The sequence below is a fragment of the Carassius carassius genome, chromosome 2 (assembly GCF_963082965.1).
Source record: "Carassius carassius chromosome 2, fCarCar2.1, whole genome shotgun sequence".
Taxonomy (NCBI): Eukaryota; Metazoa; Chordata; class Actinopteri; order Cypriniformes; family Cyprinidae; genus Carassius; species Carassius carassius.
In genome coordinates this window covers 38,234,591-38,248,598 of record NC_081756.1, presented here as the reverse complement: position 1 = coordinate 38,248,598, position 14,008 = coordinate 38,234,591, and the positions used below count along the sequence as shown (strand labels likewise).

At 39.9% G+C, this 14,008-nt stretch overlaps 1 protein-coding gene across 1 annotated transcript in view; it reads left to right on the top strand.

Moving 5' to 3' along the window:
* LOC132109666 (transmembrane protein 236) overlaps positions 1-14,008 on the top strand; it is a 236,260-nt gene that overhangs the window by 147,022 nt on the left and 75,230 nt on the right. The window contains exon 3 of the mRNA XM_059515934.1: positions 5,899-6,022. Within this exon, the coding sequence (XP_059371917.1) occupies positions 5,899-6,022 (124 nt within the window). The remainder of the gene's footprint in view (positions 1-5,898; positions 6,023-14,008) is intronic.

Below are 14,008 nucleotides of genomic sequence, written 5' to 3'. Positions count from 1 at the left end.
GGAAAGAACAAACGGCCTCATTAAATTGAAAACAAAGAGGTATGTTATTGAATTCTGCCGCAGTAGAGTGACCTCTGGAGTTAGAAGAGAGGCTTACATTTCCAGGACCGTGGACAGCGGCTGGATCGTTACTAGCGAACGCTTTAGGACACAATGAAGCCTTGTGACCGTGAGCGCTGCAGATGGCGCAAGTTAAGCTTTTTTGGCCTCCGAAATGGCGGACGAGCAGTTCGGTGTCGGTAACTGACCAGTCTAATCTTGAATTAAAAAGTGAGATAAAGGAGGCAGATTTCGCTGAGAAGGACTTGTGGTACTCGTAAAATAGAGTTCCCCCGTATCTTTGACTGAAGTCCGCCATCATTGATAGATATAGATCTAGCTCTTCCCTTCTCTCGGGGTAGGTTTGACACAGAATGTCTCTGTAAATGCTGAATGCAATGACAAATTCGCCAAACGAGAGATTTCGTTGTAAACGGGGATCGGAAGTTTTAAGAAGTACTGCCACGTCACCACAGTCAACCATTTTCCTGTCGGCAGCAGGCGAAGGAAGCAGTAAGGTAGCAAGATTGATGTCCTTGCCTTGGATAATATTGCTTCTTAAATGGTTAGACACTGTTGCGGCGGCTGGTGGGACAAAACGCCTACCGAATGCTTGTGCTGAAGTTGCTGTGGAGAGGTTAAAGTTTGAGGAAGCCGGTGAAGCGGAGACATTTTGAAAAGGCGTCTGGATAGTGAATTGAGAAGGTGGCGAGGAAGCTGAAGTCGATGGCATGGTCTGATCGTTACTAAATCCAGAAGGAAGAGGATGAGACTTTGAAATAGCTGAGGAGTGTATTGCCGGATCTGCACTTGAGTGGGAACTGATAAAAGAATGTTCGAGGTTAGTCATTTTTGATTGTAGTTCTTTGACTGTTTTAGAGAGATTTTGAACAGCAGAGATCAGATGGAAATTCGTATCGGTGGATTCGATGAATTGGGGTGGAGATGGTGCTCTGGCAGGTTGAGATGTTCTTTTTGCGGGAACGGGTGAAGATGATTTAGCCGTTCTTTTCCTTCCGGTCTGTTTTGTCTGTGTTGTCGATGTTGATGCTTTTGGAGTGGTTTGGGTAGGAACAGGGGGATAGCCCAGCGTGTTACTAGCGAGAGAAATCAGATCTTCTCTTGAGAGACCTTGGCTTGTTGGTATGCCGGCGTTTTCGAGAGCTTTCGATATATTTTCCGAAGACCACTGAGCCCATGGTGAAGTGCGGTACTGTAAACGCGAACTTCGGCGAGCGGTAACAGGAGATGGCAGGACGATTTCATTGTCAGAATCAGAATAATCGCAAATATATTGCGAGTTTTGAGACATTTTTTTTTTTTTTTTTTTTTTCTTTGGTCGGCCACTGAACACGAGCAACTGAGTGAAGTGTTCAGCATCTGCAAACTCAGACAAGTGTAAGCACAGGTTCTTTTATACTTCTATCATTAGAACGTGATTGGACAATTGAGAAGGTAATAGGTGACGCTAACAATTGAGTCTTCCTGGCAGAACTTATGCTAAAGCTTTCATTTTTCTGCATTTTTTTGCACAAAATGGTTCAAGCAAAACTTTTTAATTTCTTTAAAAAGAAGACAACAGAAAAGGTATGATTTTTCCTTTATTATATTTTAAAAACATTCCCCTGATATAAAATGCACAAGCACAAATATGCTATGTATTTTATACAACAGTGCATATAACACAGTGTATCATTCCTTGAATGAATCCGTTTTTGAACAAATCAAGTGTGCCAGTGATTTAAATGCCCATTCAAATGGACATTTTTCCTGCATCCCAATGTGCATACTATCCATCCAGTCTGCCTTAAATAGTATTGAAAATGACTAACATCACATAGAATTTAGGATGGATATTATACACATTGTGATAAAGGCTTGTTACATTCCTAATTGAATTTGAATTTTTAAATGAGCTGTTTGATTTGTCACCTACTGGTGGTTTTATTACCATTATTTAACCATCACAGGCTTAGACAAAAGCACATTTATTAAAATATTGTTTAATTATCAATATTGGCCAAAATTACTCCATTTCAGGTCCAAGAAGGGTGAAAAGCTTTTAAATAATAGTTCATTTAATAAAGCTAACTGGAAAGTGAAGAACAAAAAAAGTGAAAGTGACGTGACAATCAGCCAAGTATGGTGACCCATACTCAGAATTTGTGCTCTGCATTAAACCGAACCAAAGTGCACTCACAGCAGTACACACACACCCAGAGCAGTGGGCAGCTATTTTTGCTGCAGCACCCGTGGAGCAGTTGGCGGTTCGGTGCCTTGCTCAAAGGCATGGTATTGCTGGCATAAGACTCCCACAACCCTAGGGTTAGGAGTCAAACTCTAACCACTAGGCCACGACATCCCATTTAATTTAATTTATTAAATGGGAAGTTAAATTAAATTAAATTAAATTTATCATTAAATAAAAACCTTTATAGGTTAGGTTAGTTCACCCAAAAATTTAATTTTATGTTTATCTGCTTACCCCCAGGACATCCAAGATGTAGGTGACTTTGTTTCTTCAGTAGAACACAAACTAAGATTTTTTAAGTCAAACCATTGCAGTCTATCAGTCTTATAATATCAGTGGGTGGGGATCGTGGCTAAACCATACAATAATGCTTGTGACAATATATTTATATGTAAAGACACAAAACAATTGGTCTGTGCAAAAAATGAACAGTATTTATTTGTTTACCTCTGATGCATTGCAATGCTTGAACTGTCTGAACTGTATGATCCCCTCCTCAAAACAAAGCCTGCATGCAGAGCACTGCCTTATGCTTTATGGTGGATTGCAGACTTGTAAGTGCATTACAGCCACCAATCTCTCAAATGGACAATTGACATTCTATCTACAATCTCAATTAGGCGTGTCAATGGTCCATTTGAGAGATAGGTGGCGGTAATGCACTTACAAGTCTACTATTCCCATTCACATACATTATAAGAGTGACAGACTGCAACGGTTTGAATTGTGTGTTCTACTGAAGAAACAAAGTCACCTACATCTTGGATGCCCTAGGGGTAAGCTTTTAAACATAACATTTTCATTTTTGAGTGAACTATCCCTTTAAATCTAGCTACAGGACCCACATAATTAGTAGCTTAGATCTAATAGGGTCTAAAATACATGTTGTAGGTTTTGATGATTTGACACATTTATACAATTCTTCCTGTCCTATAGCCGAGAATGAGTTAAATTGTTCCTCTACAGTGTGCTTTCGGATTGAATATTGTGGCTGACGGCTGCATGGTTTAATAATTGTATCTCTAATAGTATTGATCTTGGAAGTGAAGTTCATAAATTCATTACTACTGTGCTGTTGGGAAAGGTCTGCGTCCGTTGATGCTTTATTTTTCATTAATTTATTCACTGTATTGAATGAATGTCTAGGGTTGTGTTTGTTTTCTTCTAAGCAGATCTAGCAGTTTTTAGAGCTTTTATTTAAGAAGAAATACTCTCCACCATGCAATATGAGATACCTCTAGTTTTGTTTTCTTCCAACTGCACTCCATATTCCAGGCTGCTCTTTTTAAGGTGTGAGTGTGCATGTTATACCATGGTGTTGGACTGTTTTCCTTAATCTTCTTTAAGTGCAAAGGAGAAACCGTATCTAAAGTGCTAGAAATAGAGAGTCAGTAATTTCTGTTTCACCATTAAGTTTTTCTGAGCTATTGGATATGCTGAGAAATTGAGACATACCAGGAGATTTATTTACAAAGCAGTCTTTTTTCGGAACCATCACTTCTACAATATTTGTAACAGGGAGTTGAATTTGCAGCTTTAGCTATATGGAGTATACTACACAAGACTAGATAATGATCTGATATATCATCACTCTGCTGCAGAATTTCAATGCTATTAATATCAATTCCATGTGACAGTACATAGTCTGTCATGTAAGATTAAAACAATGAGTAGAAACTGACACCTGTCAGCTAAACCCACTGGAATTCAGAATGTCTATTGTGACAAGTGGGCGGTGCCGAGAGCCGTGGGAACGGGGCGAGGCCAGTGGAGTGATTGAGAAATGAGCGACACCTGCTTGACCCACCGGTCTCGAGTCCAACGGAGGAGATGGAAGGATATAAAACAGGAGCGACGACAGTGAAGGACGAGAGAGGACCAGGCCTGGATTTTAGTTTGTGTTTTGATTTTTTCTGTTTTGTGTTTATTTTGATTATTACAGTTTGAATTGATTGTCTGCCGGTTCCCGCCTCCTTCTTCCCAAAGATTATGAAGTTTGTACATCGTTACATCTATAAATTCTGATTCCAATGCTTCTTTTTCATTATCAACATCGATATTAAATCACCAACAATTAAGACTTTATCTGCTGCCAGCACTAGCTCAGATAGAAAATCAACTAATTCTTTGAAAAAAGTCTGTATTGTGCCTTTGTAGCCTGTATACAGTATCCAATACAAATATCACAGAGGATTTATCATTAACACTTGTTTCTCTAGGTTTCTCTAATGTTATTTGAATCACTATTACTTCAAACGAGTTACACTTAAAACCAGAGCTCTGAGAAATACTGAAAATATTACTATAAATTGTAGCAAAACCTCTCCATTTAAATTTTGGATGCAGTACATGTTTATTATAGTAATCTTGGGGGGTAGCCTCATTTAAAGTAATTTAATGTCAGGTCTGCTCCAAAAACTTGTCCAATTGATTATGACACCTATTTTATTCTGTGGGCACCACTTAGACATCCAGCCATTGAGTGATGACAGTCTGTTATTGTGTCTGGTGTCTCTATTTTCATGTTCCATACAATAGAATCGCCAATAACTAGGGGTCTTTCAACAGGTTTCTCAGTGGGTGCATCACGGAGTGGGGAGAACCAGTTTAATGTTCTGACCAGAATGGAAGAAAAGTGGTTTGTCCCACGAATATGTCGCCTCACAGTCATCCAATTTCCCTGCTGTGGGGGCTCTGCAAATGCAACCGAACAATGTACGGGACTCTATAAGCTAGTCCCATCCAAAGCTGAATCTAAGGCCCTCAAATTCTAATTATCCTCAATTAAAGTTTGGATGCGTGTCTCTAGTTCTGAGATCTTCTCTGTCAGACAAACTATTTCCTTGCATTTGTTACATGTGAATCCTTCGCTGCTGACAGAGAATACTACACTATACATGTGACAAGCAGTGCAAGTGACAATAACAGGAGAAACCATTACTCACCGTGATTGTTGAATGATGCTGACTATCAGAGTTGTTTGATAAACTTGTGATAAACGAAACGAGAGAGAACATAAAAAAGTTGGAGAGAGAGTGAGAGAAGGAAACAGTAGACATGAATGCTAAACTAATGCCAGTCTAGTCGAATTCTAATGCGCTGTACTCACGGTTTAAAGGTGTGGTCTCATAGTAAAGATGAAATTTATCCACTGATTCTTCACAGCCTCATCCTTTGAAAATTAACAAACAAACTGATACAGTTCAGAGCACAGTGTATTGTCAACATGTGAGGGGGTTCAAGTTTTCGTGGGGATGGCCATGCAGAATGAAGGCGGGCATTATGCAAATGTGGCAACTTGTGACATGTGAACTTAACACAAAAGAGATTTGAATTTAAAATGACTTGTTTTAACGATTCAGAGTTAATTCTTTTTAGAGACGTTAACTTTTTTTATTATGCACTTTCAGCTTTACAACTTTGCAGTCTACATTCACATAGATTACACACTGCATAAAAGGTCTTTTTCAAAAATTTGTAATAGGGGCACTTTAAAAAGAAAATATAAAATTATTTTAACCCCCCCCACCCACCCCGTACATCTGAAAAAAATTGCATAACTCTATATCTTACTGTGTTGCTTTCTCTCTCTCTTTCTCCCTTTGTAGGTACAGATTAGACATAATCTGAGGTTGGACACTTTTGCTGAACTGCCAGTGTCACTGGTTCTATTTTCCTTGATCTGCATTGATATAGTGGAAAGAATCCGACATTGCAGACTTACTGGTCAAGGTAAAAACACACACACACACACACACACACACACACACACACACACACACACACCTTTGAAACTAAATATAAATTAATCTAAATGCATTGTTTATACTGTTTGTCAGAGGTGGAAAGTAACAAAGTACATTTACTTGAGTATTGTAAATAAGTATGGTATTTGAGTATCTGCCCACATAGCAAAATTGGTTCAGCCCAGTGATGGGGCAGACAACCCACTTTCACATGACCCTTATTCAACAATGAATTACAGTACATGACTGGACCAGGTCTGGTTGCCAGAACCCAGGCCACATATGGCCCATGGCATACCCAGATCTCAAACAAATTTATGACTTTAGCTGGCTCTATTCTGGTCCTATTTAGGACCAAAAGAAAATGGTTCCATGTGTCAGTTTCAATAAAACCTTTACTTAACCACTTTATACACACCCTTGGCCCAGATGAAAAAAAGCCTGAACAGCAACAGTATTCTGAAAAAATATTTATTGTTTCACATAAAAAAACAATAAAAAAAAAAAACAATGCTTGAATGTCAATGCCATGTTTCACAGAACTCTTGTACATCTAAGTTTCAGTTCATGAACAAGCAGCACTGTGCACACAACATTTTAACTTCTGATTCAGTTCATGAACAAGCGGCACTGTGCACACAACTCTTTAACATCTGATTTGGTTCATAGACAAGCAGGAGAGACCAACTCTTGAACATCTCAAGTCACAAGTCCATTAACCTGTTGTACTCTCCTGACACTCTTTTCTCTTCATCCTCTCTCTCCTGCCACCAACCCTATCCGGGGCCAAATATAGCCATCCTTTGAAGGTGGAACTAAGGTGGTGGTGGAAGGTGGTTACGCATCACAGCTGCTGAAACATACATTTAAACATGGTTTGAAATTAGCTTCTGTATCAAAAGCTTATGTGGCGATTGGATTTTGAAGGACAATGACATTAAAACTGAACCCAGAACCTACAGACAGACATTCTGTAACATCTACATATAGAGAGTGTAAATTGATGCAGATCAGTTTAGTAATGAGTTGGCACCATCCTTCAACCAGGTTCCAATATAGCTCCAGGAGAAAACCAGTCTAAGCAGTTGCTTTTCACAGAGCCATGTGCAATTCAATAAGCACACGTATACAACATCACTTAAAAAAAAAAAAATCTTGGCTTTAGTGCAATACTATGATAGTTTCAACACCATTTGTTCAGCAGAATATAACAAGGACAGTAAGAATCATGTAAACCAGCCTGATCTCACGTCAATTTGTACATATTTTACAAGGTGACTACTTCATACGAATTCGTATAACCTCTCTCCTTTGATTTTGTATGATTTGTCTAGACCCCAGTGACGGGTAGGTTTAGGGGCAGGGTTAGGTGTAGGTCATTTGTACAAATCCATACTAATTGTGCAATTCGTAAAATACATACGATTTAGCACAAATCATATTAATTTGTAAGAATGAGGTCATACAAATTCACATGATTTGTTCCAAAACATACGTATTTTATGAGTTGCACAATGCATATGAATTTGTATGTCACTGGGGTCTACACAAATTGTACAAAATTGTATGAGTGAGGTCGTACAAATTTGTATGAATTAGCCACTTTGTAAATTATGTATGAATTGGTTGTGAGATACCGTTGTGTGAACCAATCGATTTTAACTGGTCTATGCATGTATATACTGTATCAAATCACAATGTCCCTGGATCAATTTTAGTGGATTTGTTGGTTACACTGTTTTATGGTGTCCTTGTTACACAGTGTAATTATTAACTCTTTCCCTGGCATCGACGAGTAATCTCATCTTTTATAAGACAATGCTTCGCCAAAGACGAGTTTGTACAGTGTTTTCACTGTTTTACACTAGAGGTCGCTAATACACATCTTCTGAATGAGTACAAAACCTCCCAAACAAAAACACATGTGAACAGGATGGAGAAACGGAGCGATCTTGTATGTAAACAGATGCATATTAAAAAATATGTTGTCATCAGCAATAGACAGCATATAGATTAAAACTGCATAATGTTACGGAGTAAAATGTTGTTCCAGGAAGTTGTATATGTGCAAGCTTTGGAAGTGTTGATTAGGATTCCTCGTTTTAACATTTTTGAGGCCACTCACCAAAATCAGTATCTGCCAATCTGATCACTGATACCGATCTTTTTAAAGCCTTCTTTTTATCATGTAGAATTATTTATAGTCATGATCCAAACAAGATTTTTAGAAATTTATTCAGGGCCTGAATTTCATTTTTGAAAATGAATTTCTCTCTTAGACGTGACGTGATATACAGCCAAGTATGGGGACCCACACTCAGAATTCATGCTCTGCATTTAACCTATCCAAAGTGCACACACACAGCAGTGAACACACACACACACACACACTGTGAACACACCCGGCGCAGTGGGCAGCCATTTATGTTGCGGCGCCCAGGGAGCAGTTGGGGGTTTGGTGCCTTGCTCAAGGGCACCTAAGTCGTGGTATTGCCAGCACGAGACTCAAACCCACAACCTTAGTGTTAGGAGTCAAAATCGAACCACTAGGCCACGACTTAGGTGACTCTTATGATAGGTTTTATATTTATTTATATTTTTTTCATTTGAGGGTTGGATGTGGCCATTTTTAAAAAAATATATATTTATCTCACTGAATTGTTTGATCATTTTTGTTTTTTACAATCATGTAATTGTTGCACAATAGCTTACACAGCACAAGCTTGATTTTTTGAGCTGTATCTGAGGTTCACACATACTCTGTTAGCAGTTCGATGTAGTCTATGTGTGGTACAGAAGCAGCACGGACTGTGCTTTCACACGAGTCTGCTCCTGATCCATGGCTGATTACCACAAACACAACATTTATCAATTATTTGATTTTAAATCCAAACATTTGTAAGAAAAAGTCATGAGGACATTGAAGATCTTGATGAAAATGTTAATTGCAGCATAGCAGTGACAAAGTACAGTACATGTAGTATCTTGGGTTCAACAGAGTCAGAATGAGCCATGAATATCCTAAGCTCAAACTTTTTTTTTTAAATTTAGAGTTTACTACCCTTAAATGTAAATGAATTGCTCCTGTCCTTCCAGCTGTGCTCTGTATGATAATTAAGTTCTGACAGCCCTTTTTCTGACGTCCTTCTCAGTGTCGCACACCTACATTTGTTCACCATTTGCTCATTGCTTCTCATGCTTTGATTATCCCAAATGGCCTAAAAATAACATAACTGTTGACTTTCTTCTTCTCTTTAATAATAAAGCCGTTTTGGGAAATGAGCATAATCAAACATATTGTGGAGTGGAATATGGGTCGGGCAGACTATAGATTCTTACACATTGTTGCTTAAAGTTAAACTTTTTTACACAGTAATACAATCTTTCATCACTTACTGAGTGCTTTTTACTTTTGCATTTACTTTTAGACTTATTAACCTTTTCAGTGGTCAGTTTAAAATATTCTAGCAGTCCCCCCAGAATGAGTTTTTTTTAAGACGACCGTTATTTTAGAACATTCACCTTACTGTTTCCATGGCGACGTGTCAGACTAGTCATGTGACACACCACGTCTACAATAACGAGCAAAACTGGCACTTAAATGGAATGGAAGATGAGACTCTGATTGGTTTACATTTACATTTAATCATTTAGCAGACGCTTTTATCCAAAGCGACTTACAAATGAGAACAATAAAAGCAGTCAGGTCAACAAGAGAACAACAACAGTATACAAGTGCCATGACAAGTCTCAGGTAGTCTAGTACAGAATGCATAGCCACGTTTTTTTTTCAATAAATGAAAAGACAAGAAAAGAAGGAAAAGTGCTAATATTAGTTGGTTAAGTGCTGGCGAAAAAGATGAGTCTTTAGATGTTTCTTGAAAATGAGTAAAGACTCAGCTGTACGAATTGAGATTGGGAGGTCATTCCACCAGCTGGGCACAGTCCAGGAAAAGGTCTGTGAGTGTGATTTGGAACTTCTTTGGGATGGCACCACAAGGCGTCGTTAACTTGCAGAGCGCAAACTTCTGGAGGGCACATAAGATTTAACCAGTGAGTTTAGGTATGTTGGTGCCGTGCCAGTGGTCATCTTGTAGGCAAGCATCAGTACCTTGAATTTGATGCGAGCGGCTACTGGTAGCCAGTGTAACCTGATGAGGAGAGGAGTGATGTGAGCTTTTTTTGGCTCACTGAAGACAACCCTCGCTGCTGCATTCTGGATCAATTGCAGAGGCTTGACAGTACATGCAGGAAGGCCTGCCAGGAGAGCATTACAATAGTCCAGTCTGGAGAGAACAAGAGCTTGGACAAGAAGTTGGGTGGCTTGCTCTGATAGGAATGGTCTAATCTTCCTAATGTTGCAAATCTGCAGGACCGGGTCATTGTAGCAGTGTGGTCTGTGAAGCTTAACTAATGATCCATCACAACCCCTAGGTTTCTGGCTGTCCTCGAAGGAGTAATGGTTGACGAACCCAGCTGTATAGAGAAGTTGTGATGAAGCAATGGGTTAGCTGGAATCACCAGGAGTTCTGTCTTCGTAAGGTTAAGCTGAAGGTGATGGTCATTCATCCAGCTAGAAATGTCACTCAGACAGACTGAAATGCGAGCAGCTATCGTCTGGTCATCTGGTTGGAATGAGAAGTAGAGTTGGGTGTTATCAGCTTGGCAGTGATAAGAAAAGCCATGCTTCTGAATGACAGATCCTAATGACGTCATGTATATGGTTTATTGCATGTTACGCCCAAAAAACACCAATTACTCATTAAGAGAATAGGGACAACCCTTTTAGGCCATGTGCCCGGGTGCTCCAACCTTTTTTCCATCATTAAAATAGCAAAAGTGGATTTGGACACACCCTTAGTGCAGCTGCGCCATGCGCTTTACACTTTGCATTTAGATCGTTAAAATAGGGCCCTCTGTGTTAAACATGGTGTCACGTGCATGGGAATTCACATGTTAATGATATGCAAATGAGATTATGCATAGTAAAACAAGGCGTTGTAAGCTCCATATATGGTGATTTTGTGGAGGAGATGAGGTGGAAATGAACGTACGCACAATCTTCCCCTGACTGAGGTTCTGGCGTGCGCATTGTGCATTGAGTTTCATTAATGAGACCCCTGATCTTTATTTTGGTGTATTGCATATTGAAATATTTATACAGCTAAATATACTGGAGGCTATCAAATTTCAGTGAAAATCATCAAAATCGCTGGTGGTGGCTGGCAAATAAAAAAAAAATGCTGGCAATGAAAGAGTTAATTTAAGATCAGAGTTATATTATTTTACAAGTACTTACAATAATGTTTGTATTAGGGTTTGGTTCAAAGTTACTGCACATAACTCTTCATAATTAACTGTTATTATTACAATAAGTACATGCAACATGCAGCAAGGAAATTGTAAAATAACAGTGACTTGTTTATCCTCTGCTTTCTTCCTTTACTCCCCTTGTAAACTGAATTATCAATTTAAATATTTTTTTTTCTGATTCTTAAACATTTAAACCACTCTTATAGCATAAAGCACAACTTACCAATCATAACATCCCAAAACTTAAGAGCTGTAAACCAATTTTTTCCATTTATTCCTGTCATATTGATTTTTTTGACCCAAAGAGTTAATAATCAGTCCCTGCATAATCCTCCAAATGCACTCCTGGACGTCCACCCCACCTTTGAGAGCCAGCTTGTTTACCTGCAATCATAATTAATTATTTTTGTAAGCAATGGCTTAATAAGTCATGAAATACTATGAATACTATAGGTGACACTGGTACAAAAAAAGGACTCTCTCTCTCTCTCTCTCTCACACACACACACACACACACACACAATACATTCCAAAATGCATATATCTATTAGAAAAGATGAGCATTTTGATGCGTTTTTTTCTGTATTTGTTCATCCAAGCACAAAAAGAAGCAGAAGATAACTCAATTCAGTATTTTCATCTGAGATATGGATGTCTGTGTGTGAGTACTTTGGAAGAATAATTTAACTAGGGTAAGTGCCACCACAAATAGGGTGCAAGTCTGTGGAAAACACTGAAGCTAATCACCTCAGTTTTAGGAAATGTGACTTTGGTGAGTGTGTATTTGACTGGTGTGGTAAGTGGATGCAGGTGTCCGTGATTAGTAATCAGATGATTGTGAATGGGTGTAGGAGGCTGGTTTGGCTGGTGAGGCAGGTGATTCTGTGACATTACTTCTTCCTCCATGAGCGTCTTCTGACACCGGAGACCGACAGCGAGGACGACCACGCCCCCGGGAGTGGGGCAGTCAGGGTGGGCCTGGTGGAAGTCATTAAGGATGGCTGGCCCACAATCTAACCTAAGGACCATACCCCTCCCAGTCTATGAGGTACTGAAGTCGGCCACCTCGCTGCTGGGAGTCGAGGATCTCTTTGTCTCTGTAGATGGTTTTGTTGGAGACGACCTCGGGTGGAGGTGGGGGTACCTCATGCTTTGTGGAGGGAGAGAGAAGATGATTGGTTGAATGGTTTTAGCAAGGAAACATAGAAGGTGGGTGGGATCCAGTAGGTTACTTTGCTGATGCGTCGTGCTATGGGAAAAGGAGCTATGTACCGGGGACTTAGCTCCCTGCTGGGCAGCCGGAGGCAAATGTCCTTGGTGGACAACCAGACATGATCCCCGGGTTGATAGACAGGATTGGCAGAGCGACAATCGTCTGCATTGACCTTGTGTCTCTGGACTGCCCACTGGAGATGGATATGATTTGAGTCCCATACCCTCTCGCTCTCACTGAACTAGTAATCTTATTAATCGACTTTCGAACACTCCTCTGTCCAGGGAAACAGTGGCAGCTTGTACATAAGCACACATTGAAATGGAGTCCAGTGGTTTCCTGGCACAGGGAATTCAGGGCATACTCTGCCCGGGGTAGATACTGGTTCCACCTGTCCTAAGGTTCATGACCAGAGAACGGAGATAAAGATTTCCTGGGTTTTACATTCGGTCTGGCCATTGGTCTGCGTGGGGTATCTGGAGGATAAACTGAACGATACACACCCTCACTGAATGAACTGGGAGACCCTGTTGGAAACTATGTCTTCCGGAAGACTGAAGTACCTGAATACGTGTTGGAAGAGGGCTTCAGCTGTTTCCAGGGTGGTAGGTAATCCTCATAGTGGGATTAATTTGGAGGATTTGGAGAGCTGGTCATAGACTATTAAGATGGTCATGGATCCATTCAAAGGAGGGAGGTCGGTGGCAAAGTCCACCCCCAGGTGGGACCAGGACTGGCAAGGGTTGGGTAATGGGACCAATTTACCTTCAGGCAGATGTCGTGGTGTGTTGGAGATGGCATAGACTGAACATCTCTTGATGTACCGGCTGATATCTTGGGTCATGTTAGGTCACCAGTACTGGTTCTGGAGGAGCGAGAGGGTTCAGGGTGGATGGGATTTAACTTTTCCCTTCTGGCGGCATGGATTTGGTTCACATGAAGGCTGAAGGTGGTAGGATGGACTCTGGTTCCTCTGGAGTTGGATCAAGCTGGTGTAGGTGGGAAAGTGCATCCGCTTTGACGTTCTTACTCCCTTGATGGTAAGTGACCACAAAGTCGATTAACGCATTTTCGCATTATGAGGCACTTTTTCCTGATAACCTCGAAAAGAACTTAAATTACACTTTCAGTTTTGATTGTACAGATAAAATCAAAACATCAATCGAATTTGTAATGGGTCTACTTTTTTGTATACTGACATAATAACAACAAAACTTTGTGCACTTATAAAATAAAGATAACAAACAAGGTGTGCTGTCTGCAGCCTTTTTCTGTGCTGATCTTCATTTACAAACGCGCCATTAAAATGAACTTTTACTCCGTGAATACTCAACGAAGAGACATGAGAGAGATATCTATAGAAAGCTTGATCCATATGAAAACAACGCGATGTCTGTTTTTCACGTCTCCCTTTATTATCTTCTAATGTGACCATGCCCAGACGCT